General features: G+C 37.1%; 1 protein-coding gene across 3 annotated transcripts in view; it reads left to right on the top strand.

The window, feature by feature from the left end:
- The window catches only part of pcdh10a (protocadherin 10a), a 29,726-nt gene extending 24,352 nt beyond the window's left edge, over nucleotides 1-5,374 (top strand). Inside the window, exons 4-5 of one of the 3 annotated variants that reach the window (XM_067441988.1) lie at nucleotides 270-427; nucleotides 4,505-5,374. In XM_067441988.1, coding sequence (XP_067298089.1) covers nucleotides 270-427; nucleotides 4,505-4,558 — 212 coding nt within the window. In that variant the 3' untranslated portion in view covers nucleotides 4,559-5,374. Of the gene's footprint in view, nucleotides 1-269; nucleotides 1,971-4,504 lie in introns of those variants that run through there. The other 2 variants (XM_067441987.1, XM_067441986.1) reach the window with 2 other exon arrangements.
- The last annotated feature ends 16,859 nt before the right edge of the window (nucleotides 5,375-22,233 follow it).

Genomic DNA, 22,233 nt, shown 5'->3' with positions numbered 1-22,233 from the left:
AGGACTCCCGCTGTAACTTTACCTGCTGGCGTCGCTGTTGGACTTTTAAAATATTTGCGTTGTTTTATTTTTGTAATATGGATTATTTTCTCACCCTGTTTTTTTGAGGAGGCACTGCCTCCCTTGCCTGCTCGGAGGGAACACCCCTGATGGAATGAGAATATTCATTATAGTAAATATAGTAACATCACTCTATTTATTCTAATCTACATTACATTTGACTAGAATAAAGCTAACTTTTCCTCCCATCTTTCTTCTGTCTTCCTTAGGAGCTGATCTTTTCTCCAACTGCACTGAAGAGTGCAAGGCTCTGGGTCACTCCGACCGTTGCTGGATGCCCTCCTTCATGCCTGGTGATAGTCGCCAGGGTGCAGATTATCGTAGCAACCTGCATGTTCCAGGGATGGATGCGGTGCCGGACACTGAGGTACAGGAGAGCGTGGTTCCGGGCGATGCGTGCAATCGGGCCGATGATAGATCATTCTCTACGTTTGGCAAAGACAAGTCACACCACGGCACGCTCACACGCCACGAGCTACACACACTCTTACCAAGCGCCCGAGCGCCTTACAAACCCAACTATCTGTGTGAGTACTCGGTCAAAATGTACGATTTCTGACCCCCCCATGCCCCGCCCCCCAGATCTGATTCACTGCCATCATCTGTTAGAAATCTAACCCATGACTCTGTTTGTATAGAACTATTTATATTTCTATTAAAACAAATGTACTCCAATTTCTCAAAACACCCTTTCTTGACCTATGCTCTCACTTTCCAATTTGCTTCCCCCTTCCTTCAAAAGCAAAAAAAGACAAAAAACAAAACAATAAATGTATAATATATGGACATATCAATAAAGGATTTTTTTGAGTGAAATTGTGGAGTTGTGTTCAACATTTTGTCCTTCCCCTGCCCTCTAAATTCTCCCACCGAAAGCATCTGAAGACACTGGTGAAAACATCTTATTACAAATTTGGCAAATCAATGCTGAATTTGCAACTAGTTTGTCATTCAAACCTACATAACACATACTTTTGTGCTGTGACTTTTCCTTAAGCTGAAATCTATCTTCATCATAATCATGTTAGACACATTGTATGTCTGTACAACATGCCTATATCTCATCACATGCTTCTGTCTCTCTTATAATCACGATTTAGCACATTTCAGTGGTTGCTCACATCATGGTGAACGTTTCTGTCATAATAAACAGAAATACACAGCATGCCATATGGAACGGCTGCGGTTATTTCACAGCTTTACATCTTACAAAATCCTACATTATCTACCTGTGTCTTTCATCATGCACAGTATCCATGTCTTTTTTAATCACCATATGCCACAGTTCTACTGTAATCACACTTGTGACAGTCTTAGTGCCTTGCATCCTCGCCTCTGATTATAGCATGCAAACTGTAATGGTGTAAACTCTGACAGTCACTGAAACATCCAGCCCTTTGTTACGACTGTTTTAATGTATTGCTACTACTGCACTAAAACAAGTGCAAGTGAATGTACACTGTGTGTTCTCCTTTGTGCGGAGACTAAGTGAGCATGTGCATGTATCCTTCCGGATGTGGATATGGGTGAATGTGATTACATGTACGTGATCCTGGATCAACATTTTTGTTGATTCTCGAACAACATTCCAATTAACCAATCCGATTTGAGGGACAAGTTTAGAGTTTAGGTCAAGTTTAGGCTTACAACCTGGGTTAAGTTCTAACACATCACATCATTGTTATCATTTCTCTCTGAGTTTAGGGATAAGTTATGGGTAGGGTTAGGTTTAGGGATAGGTCAACATTTGACAGACATATTGTTGATCCAGGAACCACATTTTTTGACAGGAATATTGTCCTGGAATATTATGGACAGGAATGTTGGTATTCCCCTATAATTTCTGCTGATTTTAGGGGATAAGTTATGGGTAGGGTTAGGTAGGGGACTACATTTTTCGACAGGAACATTGTTCGAGGATAAACTAATATCACTATAAAAAAAATATTTAAAAAATAAGTTACCTGGTTGCCTCAAAATTGAGTTCATTGCAATTAAAATTTTAAGTTTAATAGAGAGAGAGAGTTGACAAACTTTATTCAAATATTATTAAAAGATTTTGTAAGCATATTGGGTAATTGTGTGTGCTTTATTTGTGATGACGCAGTGAAACATGCCAAATTGTGCTTATTCAAATTGATCTAATTTTTTACGTGGCTCAGATAAAATAACATTTTGAGTTTCTATTTATTAAACCAATTTACTTCATTGTGTCAACTCATTTTTTTTTAATTTCCATTAACTCAAAATTTAAAGGCAACCAGGGTACTTTTTTAAGTTAAGCCATCTATTTTTTTTAAAAGCTGATCCAGGAACACATTGTACTTGACAAAATCATGGTGACCTGTGATTTCACCAAGTAGAAAATATTCTTGGATCAATATATTAGTTGATCCTAGGACAACATTCCAATAAACCAATCAGATTTAAGGGACCTGCTTAGGGTTTATGTCAAGTTTAGGCTTACAACCTGGATTTATGTGCTCCTACATCACTGTTTATTCCCCGATCATATCCCTCTGATTTTAGGGATAAGTTATGGTTAGGGTTAGGTTAGGACTACATTTTTCGACAGGAATAGTTCTAGTAGAATTAGAAAATGTTCCAGGATCAATTATTATGTTGATCCGAGAACATTTTCTACTTGGTGGAATCACACGTCACCGTAATTTGCCAAGTACAATGTGTTCCTGGACCAACATATTTTGTTGATCCTTCTATTCCTTTTGAAAAATGTCAACCAATGATCAACCAGTCAGAGGTACAAGTTTACAGACAAGTCTTACAACAAAGATTAGGTGCTTCTACAGCATTCTTATTCAACTATAATTTCCCTCTGATATTAGGGATACATTATGGGTAGGATTAGGTTTAGGGGTAGGGATATAGTTAGGACTATGTTTTTGGTCAGGAATGTTGTTCAAGGATCAACAAAAGGTGACTGACTTTATATCCACAAGCCCCGCCTCTATCCTATATGCAAAATAACTTTTTTTATATATAGGAAATTTGGGCAACACTCTCACAAGAAAACGTCACAACGCTGATGTATATCAGCACAACACTAAAATGTCGCTCTATAAATGTTTCGCTGTATTTTAGAAGGTTCTGTAAATCCTTAGTTACATTTTGATGCCAGGTGTGTCTTTTCATGTGATTTTATTGTATTTGTATAAATAAAATTATTAAGAAAATTTAAATATATATTACTAAAATGTATGGTAACACTTTAAAGGGTTAGTTCACCCAAAAATGAAAATTCTGTCATTAATTACTCACCCTTATGCCATTCGACACCAGTAAGACCTCCGTTCATCTTCAGAACACAAATGAAGATATTTTTGTTGAAATCTGATGGCTCAGAAAGGCCTTCATTGACACCAATGTCATTTTCTCAAGACCCATACAAGGCACGAAAGACGTCGTTACAAGGCCAATCTAACTACAGTGGCTCTACAATCATTTTATGAAGCGACGAGAATAGTTTTTTGTGTGCAAAAAAACAAAAACAAAAACTAAATTATATAGTGATGGGCCGATTTCAAAACAAAACAAAACATGTCATGTGATTTTAGCAGTTTGGTGGTTTGACACACGATCCAAAACCTGAATCAATACGCTGATTCATAACGGCTCGAAGCTTTGTTTTAAAATCAGCCATCACTACATAAGTCTTTTTTCTTTTTTTGTGCACAGAAACTATTCTTGTCACTTCATAAAATTATTGTAGAGCCACTGTAGTGAGATGAGCTTTGTAACGACATCTTTAGTGCCTTTATGGGTCTTGAGAGAGGAAATGACATTGGTATCAATCAAGGCCTTTTTGAGCCATGAGATTTCAGCAAAAATATCTGTTGTGTTGACAGATGACGACATAATTAACCCTAAACCAAAGTAACTAACCCTAAACCAAACCCTAACTCTATAGTAAGTACATTCATATTACTCAATACTTATCTAAATACAATGTAACTGTCACTTTAAAATAAAGTGTAGCCAAATTTATTTATAATAAATACATTTTGATAACATTTTACATGCAATTAAAATGTATGATTTTTTTAAATAGTTTTTTACAATTACATTTTCATTAAAATGAATATAACATAAGTGTTAAAGTTACTGTAAATCATCTCACTGGCACATTTTACATGTGTTTATGTGCTATATTTAATAACTTGATGTAATGTCTCAGAAAACAAACTTAAAATTCACCAAAATATTATATATACAGTTCTCACTTAAACACAGGATCTAAAGATAGATTTATGTGATTGTCTGAAATATGAAACACTTCCAGAGCGATGTTTTAATAGTGCATTAATTAACATAGCCACAGCAATACTTTTCCTTGTGAGATCAGACTCATTCTGGGAAAATAAATGTAAGGATTGAACATGATTTTAATGATCCATATGTTCTCTGCCTGTTCTTTGCCCTATAGCACGCAAAAGGATTTCCTAGCACCTTCCGCGTGGACATTCCTGAAAAAGCGTGAGTTTGCACAGTAATGCAACCGGCCAAAAGCATCAAGGGTTTCTTTTTTAAAAGTTCCTTCGTCTCTTCTTCTTTTTTTTTTTTCTTTTTTTTTTACTGAACTCAATCACGGCCTATCTGGTCGCTCCCAGCTCTGTCGGACGTCTGAAACAGATTAAATCGGATGCGATCCGATGACGTAAGAACCCTGAGAATTCTCAGCAGGACTGAGAAACCTCGCCAAATCTTCTCCGAAAAGCTGGATGAGAAGAGGGAAGAACAGAGGGAGAGAGCTCAAAAAGGAGATTAGGAGTGATGGAGGGACAAAAGGAGAAAAATGGATGATCAATGGACATGGTTGTTTCCTCAGTCTCTCCGCTCTGTGATCAATGTGTCTCTGTTTACAGTCCACTGTAAACTACACCAACTATCTGAGCCCTTTACCCGTTTCAACACACACATGCGCACACACACACACACACACACAAAGTGTACAAAAGTACTGTACAAAGAGCAGCCCAAACTATGTGCATTATAAACTCAACTATCCGTTTTAGACTTGACTGTTTTCTATAGTCGTTTATTTTTTTCTTCTTAATCAGTGTGGTCAAGTGTTCTTCTGAAGTTACTATCTTTAGAAAAAGTGTGAATGCAGGGGACAAAAAAATGGAAAAAGTAAAAAAAAAAAGTAAAAAAAAGACGATTCTGTCCTCTCATTGGCCTAAGGATACTTCATCTGACATTGTGGTTATCTTCACGTGTGCAAGTGTGTACTGTTCTATTTTAAAGCTTCGAATAACTATAAATCTATATATATATAAACACACACACACACACACATACATATATATATATATATATATATATATATATATATATATATATATATATATATATATATATATATATATATATATATATATATATATATATATATATATATATATATATATATATATATATATATATATAATAAATAAATATACTTTTTTTCTGAACCTGTGTAGCCCATTGGATAGTTTCCTAAACACCATATTGCCATAAACCAATACAAAGTGCTGAAAAGACTTGCATTAAAATTGGGGCTTCAAATTGTGTGGCCTCTCTGTCTGTAAGTGCAGAATTATTTTATGCTGTAGTCATTTGATATTATTATCTCTCAAACACATACAGAGCAGATTACATACAATATAAAGGTGAGACCGGGACTACTTGTCAAATTACGTTCATACGGTTAAACATTCACATGGCATCCCTACAACTTAACCAGTAAACCAGTGATGAAAACATAATGTTTGTTTTTTTTCCGCTTTTGTATACAGATACAATATATAAAACAATTTGTCCTTTAAAGGGTGGGGGATCTAATGCTATTTCATGCATTCTGACTTATTTACACTGTTAGAGAGTTGGATTCTCATGGTAAACATTGCCATGAAAAAAAAAAGCCTTTCTGTGAGTATTTATGTGTCAAATACACTTCTTCAGGATTCAAATACGTTTCTGAAAGTTTTTTTCTGAAAGCATGGCCCTGTATGACATCATAAAGGGTGGAATTGCTTGTATGGGCATTTCTCCAGGATGAGCGTGTGCCCACATCAACCGGAGCGAGAGCGAGAGCAAGAGTGCTCCCATCAACGAACTCCATTTGGGTTACAGGAGCCGTCGGCAGTGCTGGAATTTTGTTTTTTGGACCACGAAATCAACAATGTCACTAAAGAAATGTGTTTTTAGTTGTGAGGGAAAGATAACCTTGTCCAGCTTCTCAAATCCCCAAATTCCAGCATTAAGGAAACAGTGGATGCAGTTTTTTTTTCCAGAGCAACAATGGAGTTCTGCAAGTGTGTTTGTCTGTCCCCATCATGAAACCGCAGGCGGTGAGTGAAGCTACATCAAATGTCTGTGTTTTGTTGGAAATCAGCGCTTAAGTGCAAATAATGTAAACATGAACAAAAAGTGAATCGAAATTTATCCAGGGGTAATGCTATGATGTATTGTGTGTGTGTGTGTGTGTGTGTGTGAGTGAGTGAGTGAGTGAGTGAGTGAGTGAGTGAGTGAGTGAGTGAGTGAGTGAGTGAGTGAGTGAGTGAGTGAGTGAGTGAGTGAGTGAGTGAGTGAGTGAGTGAGTGAGTGAGTGAGGCTTATAAATCGTACAGGAGTTTTTTTGAGAAAGTAAAAATGTAGAATGTTTCCTGTGATGGGTAGGTTTAGGGACAGGGGCAGTGTAAGGGGATAGAAAATACGGTTTGTACAGTATAAAAACCATTACGCCTATGGAATGTCCCCACAATTCACAAAAACAAATGTGTGTGTGTATATGTGTGTGTGTGTGTGTGTGTGTGTGTGTGTGTGTGTGTGTGTGTGTGTGTGTGTGTGTGTGTGTGTGTGTGTGTGTGTGTGTGTGTGTGTGTGTGTGCGTGTGTCTGTGTCTGTGCTTGTGTTCTCCGTCACCTGCACGCCTGCACAAGCTCAGCTGTGTTTGGAAAGAATCGGTACACCAAGTCTCTATTTTATAATATGATTGAACTAAAGACTCTTCTAAAATATGAGGGATGCGGTGCTACTCTATAGGAACTCAAGATTAACATTAGATTGGCATAAACTATGTGTGTTATGTACCCTTTAACTATTTTTTTTTTTTTTTGTGATTAGACTTTGGACTCAAAACTTACTGAGATACAGTCTTTTGTGACAGCTCACCCGGTCTCCATATAAACACGCATTAGCTCACAGGCTTCATAGTTTCATTCAAAGCAATTCAGAACATCTTTTACTTCTTGGCCCGAAATGATAAGCACGAGTATGAAAGACTTTGATTGCGGATGTTTATTCAGTCCTGCCACACTGACTATGATTAGAGAGCTGTTTTGAACATTAAACATCTCTGGCCTTTTCTCCAGTACTCCTGATTGGCCATTAGAAAAGAGAGAAGAAAAAAACAACCAGTTTTATGTCATGGGTAAAATCAGCATGTAAAAACAAGGCTTTGAATTGAAAACTCCTGCATGAATAATCAGCAACAGACAAACATCAAGCACTCCTTTTACTAAGAGGACAAATATGGAAGAAATTATTTTCACTTGCACAAAATGGACCCAATGAGTCCTCACAATAACAGAATGAGGCCTTTTAAGTAAAGATGCGGTCTCCATTTAGACCAGCATCCCTGTGGGGTTTATCCACACCACTGAATAATAAGATCTTTAATAATTAAGTATGTTTTTTTTTCTTCTTCTTCTTGTGGTTGTTAATTTTACTTTACTATTTAATGTATTTTAAAAGGCCATTTATTCCTGTGATGGCAAAGTTGAATTTTCAGCACTATTACCCCAGTCTTTAGTGTCACATGATCCTTCACAATCATTCTAATATGCCGATTTGCTCAAGAAACATAATTTCTTACATCATTATCAATGTTGAAAACTATCAATGTTTCGCTGCTTAATATTTTTGTGAGAACTGTCATGTTTACATGATTCTTTGATGAAAAGAACATTCAAAAGAAAAGCAATTATTTGAAATATAAAACTTTTGTAACACACACACACACACACACACACACACACACACACACACACACACACACTTACTGAAACTTTTTATACATTAAATGTCTAAATGTCTACTTCTGAATAAAAAGTATTGGTTTCCTTCTTTTTTAAGAATTTTAATTTTAATATTAAATGGTAGTGTATCACAGTTTCCTAAAAAAGGAGAAAAAAAAGAGCAGCAAACATTTTTCCACATTGATAATAAAAAAAAAATTTTTGTCTTGATCATCAAATCAGCATATTAGAATGATTTCTGACGGATCATTTGAAATGAAGACAGAAGATCAGGTTTGCCATCACAAATGAATTTCATTTAAAATAAAAATTATTTTTAATAATAAATAAATAAATAAATAAATAAATAAATAAATAAATAAATAAATAAATAAATAAATAAATAAATAAATAAATAAATAAATAAATAAATATTTAAAATAGAAACAGAAAAAAAAACATTTATAAAACTTTGAGTAGGATTTGCGTCAGAAGTTGTGTACGGATGAAACGTAGGACGTGCGTACGCACAGAAATATTCAGATTTATAAAACCATGCTCACGCACATCCTACTAGTGGTTGCACCGACTAGTTGACTTTAATGCTCTGCCATGACGCTTTAAGCTTGACGTCGACTAGTCGCTGGCCTATAGAGGGCGCAACAGGATAAGCAATTTCCTGACACTCAGGCTCTGTTTTCAACAGTTAAAAATGACAAATAAATGCATACTCCGAGAGCTCTCCACGAGACATGTTTGATTATACCATCTGGATGCTCAAAATTGATCGGGAGAATGCACGCTTATTGTACACGTAAGTTAACGATCACGCTAAACTAATGAGTGCTGCATTGTAACGCACACACATAGCCGATCCCACACACATAGCAGATCGCATGTCGCGGAGATAGCGCGAGCCTCACACAAAACCATTCAGTACCGCAGAAATGTATCAACACTGTTCTGTGTTTTATTAATAAAATAGCTTAGAAACTGATCAGTTCTAGCATATATTTCTTGATAATTAAAACTCACAGCTTCACTATTAGTAGAGAGACGCTGCAGGTAGAATTAATTCACATGCAATCACTCACTAATGCATTAATATATGTGTAATCTTTATTGTGCTACTTTATCTGTATCTTATTCAGAACGAGCAGAAATCTGTGAGAAATTAATGACCATTAGCCTGACGTGGTCATACTCAATTCTAGTCAGAATATGAGTCTGAAACTGCTCCATTGGGCTGTGATTATGGGGCGTGTTTCAACCGAACCAGGAAAGACTGGATAGATCTACAACCAATCAGAGCAACGAAGCGACGTTAACAGAGCTCAACTGCACTGTGTTGCCACATCCGCGTTTTTTCCCCCGCGGGTTGTTTTCTATGTCCGCGGGTTGAAGCGACTATTATGTGATATATAGACCCATGAGTGCGAATTTTAGGAGGCAATCTTGCCAAAATAACACACATTTTACCCCCCAAACACCATTGTTTTTCCGCAGAACCTCCCGAGAAGCTATTGTTTAGGGCTAGTAGTTGGCAGGTTTTGTTGTAAAAACTTGGCAACCCTGTCTGCACGCGCGCTGGAATCAGGCTGGAATACACAATCTTTGCCAGTGTTGTAAAAAAAAAAAAATAATTAAATGATACACAGAGTACTTACCTAACATGATCATCATTTCTGAGAGAAATTGTGAAGGTGAATGCAGATACAAACAAGCTCTCCGTTTAAGATTTGAACAAATATAATCCAAGCCCCTTTGATGACATGCCTGATTACGATACTGTTTATCATCTGTCCGTCATCGTCTAAAGCCCACCCTGATGATTTCATTGGTCTGAACAGTTTCTGTTCGGGGATAATTACTCCTCTATGGAGCGAGGCCAGACCGAACTGCCCGACCTAAACATTTGTGGGCGGGGCTAAGTTCCACTGGCATTCAGGCTAAATGACCAAAAGACAAAAGAACTGAAACAAAAGCTGTTATGTAGGACCAATAACCTTACGGGCAGTGCTGTGTCATATGCCATAGCTGTCCTGTGCTCAAGAAAACCTGTGTTCGCGTCTCAGCTCAAGGTTCAGGCTTATTTGTCTATTAATGGCGTCATCAGCAGAGTATGTGAGCGGAGTGGAGTGGGAGTGGAGGGAGGAGTGGAGCGGCAAGATTTTGAATGGAGTGAGGAGCGGATTTTTTAAAAGTCGGAGCGTTGTGGTTTTCACTCGCTCCGAGAGCGCTCCACTACCGCTCCATCATGAGTAGCCTACAATTCATGCAAACCGGCCAGCACTTAATAACTACATTTTTAGCCAGAACTAGAGCTTAGATCGACTCAAAAAATCAAGCCCGACCCTACCCAAGCCCGTGCACCCGAGAGACCGGCCCTGTCCGACACATTAACTGTAATTATGAGCCCGTTTTAAACCCGACCATTTTTAATACGTGGGCGAGGTATAGCCTGACCTCACTAATGAGCGGAGTGAAGCCGGTGTGACTCAGCTCAATAATCCGCAGACGCGCGCTCATGAACCGCTCACGGTAAAAGGATGTTCGTTCAAATCCAGCTTAGACATGACATAAATCTGTAGCTTACTATAGGCTACTTGTTGAAGCCATTAAACAATGTTTTTTTTTTCATATTTATGTTTAAATATTATAATATTATTTTTACATTTCATCTGATTATGATATCAGTGCAAAGATGCTAGTGGGTCAGAAATGATTTTGGTGGTTATATTTAGCTTAATATGAAGTTTTCTTTTTGTAAAAAGCCTTTCTTTCGCTTTGTACAAATTGTTTCTTAATTTTAATAAAGGTTTCTTCGGCCAGTTGCGTGTATTTAATAAATAATAAACAAATAGTAGACTAATCGTGACATAGAAATGCACACTAATGTTCCAATAAACCACGTTGAAATAAGGCCTCTAATCACCTATTGTTTATTTTTTATTATTTTTTAAATTTAATGCAGGTTATATACCGAACTTTATAGTAATATTTCAGAGCTTACTTAAATACTTTAGCGGTTATCCGCAAATTTCCCCGGAGCGAAGACGGAGCAGTGTTTCTGATATCAGTGAGGGAGGAGTGGAGTGGGGAGCTGGAAATTGTGAACCCGGAGCGGAGCTGGAGCGGAGTGAGTCTTGAATGCAAAGAGCGTGGAGGGGATATTGCTGCCACTCCACTCCACTCACATACTCTGGTCATCAGCGACTAGTCGACGTCAACTCGACTTTCATCACATAAGTGACAACTTTAAAAAAATGGAAGTCGTTTAACACCTACATGCTGGCCCTTATTAAATCGAGCCATCACTATATAAGTTGTTATTTAGGGAGGTTTTTTGCGCACAAAAACTATTCTCGTCGCTTCATAAAATTATTGTAGAGCCACTGTAGTGATGGACTTCGTAACGACGTCTTTAGTGCCTTTATGGGTCTTGAGAGAGGAATTTTCTTGTTCAAAAGTTTTCCTTTTTTGACCAGTTTTGGCCACAATCTTACATACACATCCTTTATTTTGCATTTCTGTTTCAATTTTTCTGTTTCAAATGCTTTGTGAAGTCTTAATGTTATTTATGAGAGGCAGTATTGCCATTTCTTTTACACAACAGTCTACAGTTTCACACACTTTCACGTGTTTCTTCCATCCTCTGCCGGTGTCGCCATTTCTCCTTTCATCCGTTTTTGTGCATAAGCCTGGGTCAGAGCTTGCGTGAAGGACCGCACATTTTCCAGTCAAGTTTGCTTTATAAATACTATTTATTGCGGAGAGAGCGGTGTTCGACTTCTTTTGTGCAACGTTTATAAAAGGTTTTCCACCTTTCTTAAACTTAAAAACACAATTTATTATGTAAATTAGTGTATGCAGGGAATTAATAAATAATTACATAATTAATTAAATACATTTAAACTATAGCATATTGATAATTATTAGGGTTATCTACATTTTTAAATAAAATGTAGTATTTCTAAATGTGTAAGATGTATCAATGAAGTATTCTAGTGATGTAAAAAGTTTAGAGATGGTGAAATGGCCTTTAATGAACTGTGACCAATTTACATTTATGATCATTTCTTTCAGGACATGCCTGTGTTGTTTGAGGTTCTGGCTATTATGTCTCCGGGCGTGTCTGCACACATCACTGTAATTTTGAGTATGTAATGGTGACCAGTGGAAACCACTATGTTCATTTTCAAAATTCTCCACATACCAAGAATAAGATGTCTGCTTTCTCTCAAGTCACACGGCAGGGGGATGGGGGGGGGGGGTTAAAGAGGGGGTCAGAACCATGAAATGTCAGACAGGCATAGCACCCAGATAAAAACGAGGTCAAGAGATATCAGCGAAACACTGAATGACCACAGACAAAGACATGTTATCAGCCAACCTGCCCCCTCCTCTGGGCCCGACTGCGCCACACACACACTGCCAGAGCTGGAGAAGATCATCCCAACAAGTAAGTGATTGTAGGAGGTCGAGCTCTTCTTATCTCCTTTCATTCTGGAGTTCGTCACAAGACAAACCACTAACTAGAAAGACTATCTTCGGCGTGAAAGCATGTGATGGAATGATAGGGGGAGGAATGTGAAGGAGAACAGATTTGCCCTGTATAATGTGTCATTCCCCTCCCTCTCCCCCACTTTTTTAAAGACAAGAGTCCCACAGAATATGTCACAGGTCAATACCCACAACAAGCTATTCTAAGAAAAGAGAGTCATCTGTGGCATGATCTTTTTTTACATTACCTACAAATAGTACTCGGTTAAAGTGGCAAGAATAATACTGAATACAGGTGTTTACATATAGTCCACAAGACAACAAAAAAAAAAGACAAAAAAAGCTGAATTTATAAAAATGACCCTGTTTAAAAGTTTATGAACCCTTGAGTTGTTATCTGGATGATGCATGCATTGCCATTTTACTTTGTTTTGTGATGGTTGTTCTTGAGTCCCTTATTTCCTTCAGCTCCTGCAAATCCTTCAGTTTTCCAGCATGTTCTGCATATTTGAACCCTTTCCAGCAGTGACTGTAAGTAACTATTAAAGGTTCAAACAGTCAACGATGCTCCAGAAGGAAACATGATGCATTAAGGAGAATGTGGAGATCAGAGAGAGAGAGGAGAGAGAGAGAGAGAGAGAGAGAGAGAGAGAGAGAGAGAGAGAGAGAGAGAGAGAGAGAGAGAGAGAGAGAGAGAGAGAGAGAGAGAGAGAGAGAGAGAGAGAGAGAGAGAGAGAGAGAGAGAGAAATCTGAAGGATTTGCAGGATCTGAAAGATATTTCTGAAGAACATTGGGCTTAACTGCTCAGGACAAACAAGGGACTCAAGAACAACCATCAAAAAAACAAAAAAAACAAAAAACAGCTGTGGATTAATCAAGGCAACAATACACAGGGAACCACTTTATATTTGCTGGCCGTAACTACTATGTACTAAACTTTTAACTGTTAACACAAGTTTTTACATTGTACTTACATTTTAAAAATGACCTGCATGTAATTACATCTGTGATTAATTTCTGTAGTTACATTTATAATTACACTGTTGACACTTCCCTTAGACCTAACCCTACCCTTAAAGGGTTTGTTCACCCAAAAATGAAAATTCAGTCATTAATTACTCACCCTCATGTCATTCGACACCCGTAAAACTTTGGAACACAAATTAAGATCTTTTTGTTGAAATCTCATGACTCAGAAAGGCCTTCATTGACACCAATGTCATTTCCTCTCTCAAGAGCCATAAAGGCACTAAAGACGTTGTTACAAAGCCCATCTCACTACAGTGGCTCTACAATCATTTTATGAAGCGACGAGAATAGTTTTTGTGCGCAAAAAAAAGGGGGTAAGTAATTATTGACAGAAATTTTATTTTTGGGTGAACTAACCCTTTAAACTTTCCCATACCACCACATCTGTGCCTAACTTTACCTGTATCACCTCAAAATCAACAAAAGTGTTATGCAATACAATATGAACAGAATAAGTATATTGAACTTGGTTTACATAGCAGTTAAGGCCACTTCATTTAAAGTGGGACCACACACTTCAGCTCTGCAGAATATTTTGAATAATTGAATGATAATGCCATATTGGATCCACAGGTGGATCGCACAGTTGAATTGGTTAACAATCAGTGGTTCATAAACTTTTGAACTGGATCATTTTTTATAAATTCACATTTTGTGTGTGTCTTGTGGACTATATGTAAACATTTTATGTAAAAAATCTTATTCAGAACAAAACTAAATAAAAATAACATGCATTTTGTACGATCCCTCTTATTATCCGCTTAAACTCCAGGGCCATTTTTAACTTCCCATACACCCGTCGTCTAAGTTCAAAATGTTGGTGTCATTTTACAGAAAACCCTTTAAAGTTACATAAAACAGCTGTAATAACCCCCCCAAAAGTAGGCGCTTTTTGATTTTTTTATATAAATTAATTTTTGAAAGTGTGTAACTGTGAGCTCTAGGAACTGTTTGGGCTGTTTACATTAAATTCCAGAAAATAGTGGAAAAAAGAAGTTTGTCTGTGTCATGTGTATGCAAGATTTATTCAAATGGGTCTGAAAGGGAGGACCCCCCCTCCCCCACCCTGCTACCCCCCTCCACCACCATATACAGTGATATAAATGCAATATGCCAGTGTCATTAAATTAATTAGATATGCTGAAAACAGCTCAAACTGTCTGCAGGGTCCTAATCACAGGGCCCGAGTTACACACCAAAAACTGAATTTATAAAAAAATATCCAAAAGCGCCTACTTTTTTGGTGGGGTTATTACAGCTTAGACAACATATACTTACATGTTTATCACTTTTAGCAGTGTTTGATGTAACTTCAAAGGGTTTCCTGTAAAATGACACCAAAAGTTTGAACCTAGACCACTGTATGTGTGTATGGGAGGCTTTTCAATTTGGGTAGGCCAAATCCAGTCAGAAATGACATCAGAGTAATTTCATGTAAATACATTACTTTGTCTAAAACAAATCCCAAAGTGATGCATATCTTCAGAAAGTAGAGACTCTCAGCTTTTAAATTGTACCACATACACATGACGTCATAGCTCCTCCACAGACATTTAAAATTGAAAGTATATACATGACAATGTCATTCCGGACCCTGCACACGGTCCACAGAGTTTAAGTGGTTATATTAAAATTATTCCCATTTTCACAGATTCTGCAGGAGGTTCACATACTTGTTCTTGCCACTGTATGTTTATTTCTGTTCAGTTTATTCGGTGTAATTTTCTCGTTTGTGCTCTGGGCCTATGTATGTATGCATAATGTGACACTAAAGACTGGAGTGATGATGTTGAAAATGCAGCTTTGCCATCACAGGAATAAATTACAATTTAAAATATATTCAAATAGAAAACAGATCAAATAAGTGCAGCCTTGTTGAGCACCAGCAGTTCAGTATGTTCCTTTTATCAGTGTCTTTCTATTCTCCAGCAGCTCAGAGCTATAATGTGATGACCTCCAGCAACAAAACCAGACCTCAACTTACTGATACATGTCTAATTATATAGACACCAAGATAAGACCAGCACAAACCTAAACAACAGAGAATACAACCACTAATGCCCTATGGCAAGGATTGATACCTTCATCATTTAATGCTACAATTCCCAATGAGTACGAGTCAAACAAATCCGACCCTGTTTTACTCTCCACCACAACATTATTGACAGAAACTCAATGGTTTGCCACACAGAATCCCATATCAGCTAGCACAGCTAGGCTTTGCACATATTTATAAAGCAATATCACATTATTCATTATGCTGTACTGTAAACAGAAAAGGCTCCTGCTGCTGCTCATTCAGATCTACACTATTCAATAATGCCACTCATCAGGAGCACTTTCTGAGGGAAATATGATATGAGCTTAGCCAGAGATGAATCGATCAGGCCTTAATGAACACCTGGGTGGACTTCATTTCTACGGAGAATAAGTGAGAGAGAGAGAGAGAGAGAGAGAGAGAGAGAGAGAGAGAGAGAGAGAGAGAGAGAGAGAGAGAGAGAGAGAGAGAGAGAGAGAGAGAGAGAGAGAGAGAGAGAGAGAGAGAGAGAGAGAGAGAGAGAGAGAGAGAGACTTATATTCAAATATATTCTCAGAACGCGCATAAGGCAGCAGACATTAGCAGTTGAAGTCAGGCGGGTCAAAGGTCACACATCCAAAAGATCACTGCCAGTGCTGAAAACTCTATTGGTTGAATTCGAAGAGATGTTATAACTAATTTTAGTTTGCTAAAAAGCCAAGAGAGTTTACAAAAACCAAACATACATAAAACATAAGGCTGAAATTATCTACATAACACCAGATGGAGATTACTGTGAAGTAGAGATTTCAATCCAGTGTTTTCCTAGCAAACACTGTATTAATAATAGAAAGTGCGCTATTAACAGCAAATGAAAACAGACTCATCTAAGAACTTCAGAAATGGAGAATATAAACTTAAGAAAAAACAAACACTAGAAAGACCTAAGCCTTTGTAACCACTGAAGACTAATAGATAAATGATTTATGAGTACACAGCTTTCTTGACTACTCATATCTGACTGGTCTAACAATTTTGCATAATGATTGTTAAACTATATAATGTACAGACTTTTTACATGTCCTTGCTAGTCTCTTGAATAACCTACGGTCTCTGTCTTCTCTCATTTTGACTTCAATCAATATTTCATGTCAATTTATTTATTTATCAGCTAAGTAGCTGTGTAATAAGTTGGATAATGCACAGTCAGCTGGTCATTATCTCAAAACAAAACCCTTTAGGATGGTACAAGAATCACCTCAACACCCATTTGTTTTTTGTGTGTGTTGTTTTTGAGATAAAGGGCAGCTGTTTAGGGTTAGTTACCATGTAGGTTAGGGTTATAATAGGTTATAATAACTACTACCATGTAGTTATTATTACAATGTAATATACACCGCCCTGGATGTGCTGAAGGAGACTTTGCAGATGCAAATGTATGCACCTCTTGATGGAAATAAACACTCTGTAGAGTCTTCTCCAGCACATCCCATAGACTTTTTAGCAGTCATTACTCCAGTCTACATACTACCATTATAAATAATGCAGTAATTTAAAACTTAAATGCTAGTATGTGTCCCATGCTGGCAAAATTAGCATTCTCTATAAAAAAATAAATAAAAAATCTTAAAAGTTTGAATCAGGCAAAAAATGACCATTTGATCTGTTTCAAGTCAATAGAGTCAGTTAAGTAAATATACATACATTTAAGGAAAAAATAAGATGATTTTAAATTTCATGGCATCAACACATCTCAAAAAAGTTGGGACAAGGCCATGTTTACCACTGCGTGGCATCCCCTTTTCTTTTTATAACTGTCTGCAAACATCTGGGGACTTAGAAGACAAGTAAGACAGTTGATCAAGTTTAGGAATAGGAATGTTGTCACCTCCTTGTCTAATACAGGCTTCAAATGCTCAAATGTCTTCATTCTTCTTTGTCGCATCTTCCTCTTTATGATGCACCAAATGTTTTCTATGGGTGAAAGATCTAGACTGCAGGCTGGCCATTTCAGTACCCGGATCCTTCTTCTAAACAGCCATGATGTTGTGCAGTATGTGATCTGGCATTGTCATGTTGGAAAATGCAAGGTCTTCCTGAAAGAGACAATGTCTGGATGGGAGCATTTATTGATCTAGAACATGGATATACCTTTCAGCATTGATGGTGCCTTTCTAGATGTGTAAGCTGCCCATTCTACACACACTCATGCAACCCCATACCATCAGAGATGCAGGCTTCTGAAATGAGCGCTGACAACTCCTTGTCCTCTTTAAATCAGATGACATGGCGTCCCAGTTTTCCAAAAAAGAACTTCAAAACTTCAATAACCTTTCTGATATTGCTCCACTATTTTTTGCTGCAGCATTGGGGGAACTGGTGATCCTCTGTCCATCTTGAGTTCTGAGAGACACTGCCACTCTGAGAGGCTCTTTTTATACTCAATCATGTTGCCAATAGACCTAATAAGTTGCAAATTGGTCCTCCAGCTGTTCCTTATAGGTACATTTAACTTTTATGGCCTCTTATTGCTACCTGTCCCAACTATTTTACAATGTGTAGCTCTCATGAATTCCAAAATGAGCCAATATTTGGCATGCCATTTCAAAATGTATCACTTTCAACATTATGAATAAAATATAAGTTTATGAGATTTGTAAATTATTGCATTCTTTTTTTATTCCCAATTATGTCCCAACTTTTTTGGAATGGGATAATATACTTCAGTACTATAATGGGATTCTGCATTATCGGAGGGGTCTTTGTGCATGCGATCTGTCAGTTAATACATTTCATGGACAAAGAAATGGTACTCCTCTCACAAAACGTACAAATAAAAATACTTTGTTGATGTTTAATTGCTATTTGCAGCAATGGGATCTCTAGACGAGTGCTTAATGAACTGCTTTTTGTGAAAACCTCAAAATCTGCATTTTCCACTTGGTTTGCCTGTAGCTCGACATTATCCCGTGCGCATTCTGACTAATTTTGCCAGCACGGGTCACCTGTACTATATTTATACTTGCATTTTTTAATGGATTTAAAGTTATGAGTGGCTATCTTGTCATCCCTTTTCCAAAAATATTAAGTTGTTTGCAATGTTTTTGCAAACCTTGACTGAGTACATGAGGGACAGAGAGGCAAAGAGCTATCCAGGAGAAAGACGAACCTTTGAACATTGTATTTTAGCCATCCCATGAGAAAATACAAGCAGATCCATGATGCAGTGCCTGTCCAAGGACAAGAATAGCGAGCAGGCAGCAGAAATAAGCACTGTAGCAGCAGCACAGAAAGAGTGCCGACAGAGTCAGTCTGCGGCCCCACACATCAGCTAATTCACACACACCTGCTGGTGAGCGCACAGTCGCTGAACATTGATTCTAGCTCCACCTAGTCATACTCAGTGTAAAAATTTGCTATACAGTCAAAATGAAATTACAACACTTGCCCGCTGCGCTGTCAAATTAAAATACTATAAAAGGCAGTGCGTTGTGGGTGACCAGAGCTTCCTGCAGGGTAAAGGCTGTTGCGCGGTGGATCTCAGAAATCAGAGGTCTCTCTTGTAAGACATCTGAACTCTCACAGGGACCAACCTGATTAAATAATGGTTTATTTAAAGGCAGAAAAATGTGTTAGATGAAACTCTGAAGTTTAGGATTCTGTGTTAGCAAAATCAGAGGGTCGCAAGGTTAAATCCCAGTTGGAATTGACATTGAATTATACCTCCAAGCGATGACAGAAAAACGGCAGATAAAGAACTTTTCCAGCTCTCTCATGTACTATTACATATGGTTACACTTTATTTATATAGTCCACTAGACATTCTAGTAACCTTTACATTAACATCTGCCAGTCACTCCCACTTGCCACTATAGCAGGATGAATTATATATATATATATATATATATATATATATATATATATATATATATATATATATATATATATATATATATATATATATATATATATATATATATATATATATATATATATATGTGTGTGTATTTGTTTAATTGTAGTCTTTTAAAAAGGCTTCTGAAATAAAGTAATTGCAATGCAGTGTTGTCAAAATATAGATTTTTCAATGCTTATCGATATTGAAATATCTGAAAACACTCAAAGGACCCTTTCACATTTCCGGGATTTCACAACTTTCAAAACGAGTCTTTGGATTTACGCTATTGATGACCATTAAAGCACTTTATCACAGTCTGTGAAAAGGGTCTATAATCATTTTCCACAGAATAGAGACATGATACCAGCTGTGCTTTCTTGTTTTGAGATGACACACAAACCCGCCTCCCCTCACTAAATCGATTTATTTGCTATGGATGAATGTTGTCGCAGGGTCTGAAAGTAATACTTTTAAACAGTCAAATACACATAACAATGTCAAAATGCAGGTCTTGGCCAGTTTTCTAGTAAACATTGATGTCAACATTTAGGCCAGTGAAAATGTTGAGTGGCTAGTAACTTTCGAAAAGAATTATCTACTGTGAGCAAAAAAAGTAATGTCATGTCAAGGTAACTCTCATTAGAGAATTAGTAGACTGTTAGGTTAGAGTCAGGTTTAGGAGAATAATGGCCGTTTTACACATACTCCGGTGCATATTTTTTTTCCGTACCCATGTTAACGGATTACAGCTTTTACACTGCATGCGGATGCGGTCCGTCAATGCATTCCAGGAGCCGTGCGTATATGGTGCAGTCTTTTTTTTTTTTTTTTGCTGTGCTGGATGCGCTGAATTAAAGTGACAGCGCATTGGTCTCCTTAAAAAAAAATATTGATGTGAAAACCTAGTAATTTCACCACAGATGCATAATATAATTTGAATATAATTTATAATTCTACTCTGTTTCAAAGTCATCACATGGCTTTTTGCCTAAAGCAAGGAATGTAAAGCAAGAAAACAACACCGTACTTGGCATTTAGCTAAATAAGGAGACATAGTGGATAGCACTTGTCCCTCCTCGTTTCTATGGCCTGCTGGATTTCTTGTAAAAAAATAAAATAAATAAAAAATAAGATATAAAAGACAAGAATTTGTGTCTATTGTAATGTTTGTGATTTTAACATCGACTTAAACATAAGGTTAAATGTTTTACCAATTGTGTTGCGTGAGTAACGTAATATATAGGCCTAAATCTAAAGGCTACATAAATATAAAGTAATTAGAATAAAGTAATTTAATAATACGTTGTTATATTAGTGCTTTTAAACGGGTTATCTATGAAAGAGCGTATACAAGAGATGTGCAATGATGACCAGCCATGTTCAGTAGAATAACCACTTTAAAAAAAAAAAAAAAAAAAAAATGAGAATTTGTTGAATAAAGTCATTATTATTATTATTTTGGTTTTGGCCACAGAAAGTATTAATAAACAAAAAAATAAATAAAACTAAGGTTAAACCACATGTCTTTCCTACCTTTCTGGGCCTTTAAAGTGGTAGGGTTAGCTCTCCAAGTAAATATCTTAATTTATGTTCCGAAGATGAACGAATGTCTTCCATGTTTGAATGCAGATGCTGAGAGAGTCTGGCTGTACTTGTGCTTTTTCCTCACTGTGGATGGTGATGGAGGGATAGAAAGTTCTTCAGGCTGTAAAAATAAGCACACACAATGCTATGAGATATACATATACATATAGGTATCATATATCATATCAAAACAACATAAAACTTACAAACTTGGTTAATATAAAATTATTGCCTTATGTTTCAGAGTACAAACATGGTGTTGCAATAATTTTGCAAACCTCACCACCTTAACACAGTAAAATGAGTTTTCAAAACAATATTTTTAAATTATCTTTCCTTTTATTACTACTATAGTCGATAGACCCAACACACCCAAGGAAAAACAACTAAACATTAGCTGAAAGAAAAGTATGAGTCATTCATGAACAAGAATAAAGCATTTCTGTGACACAAAAACACAGATGTGCATCTGTAAATGATCAGTGCGTGCAGTAAAATGACAACATGCTCTAATGAACAGAAGGCTTGTTTGTACAAGTTAATGTGTAATGAGTGTCTGAAGGCTTCGCTTCATACCTGCCTGTGTTTCTCTCTCTCTCTCTCTCTCTCTCTCTCTCTCTCTCTCTCTCTCTCTCTCTCTCTCTCTCTCTCTCTCTCTCTCTCTCTCTCTCTCTCTCTCTCTCTCTCTCTCTCTCTCTCTCTCTCTCTCTCTCTCACACACACACACACACACACACACACACACACACACACACACACACACACACACACACACACACACACACACACACACACACACACACACACACACACACACACACACACACACACACACGTTTGTTTTTGTGAATTGTGGGGACATTACATAGGTGTAATGGTTTTTATACCGTACAAATCGTATTTGAAAAACTCATCCTGTATGATTTATAAGTATTTTGAAAAGTGGGGACATGGGTAATGTCCACATATTTCACCCTCTCCTTGTAATACCCATGTCATACCCATTGTCATTATACACATTTGTGTCCTGATATTTAATAAAAACAAGCACACACACACACACACACACACACACACACACACACACACACACACACACACACGCACACGTCATGTTTCC

Source organism: Pseudorasbora parva, chromosome 4, assembly GCF_024679245.1.
Source record: "Pseudorasbora parva isolate DD20220531a chromosome 4, ASM2467924v1, whole genome shotgun sequence".
Classification (NCBI taxonomy): Eukaryota; Metazoa; Chordata; class Actinopteri; order Cypriniformes; family Gobionidae; genus Pseudorasbora; species Pseudorasbora parva.
The sequence above is the reverse complement of the archived record's forward strand: the minus strand, read 5'-3'. Positions and strand labels throughout refer to the sequence as shown.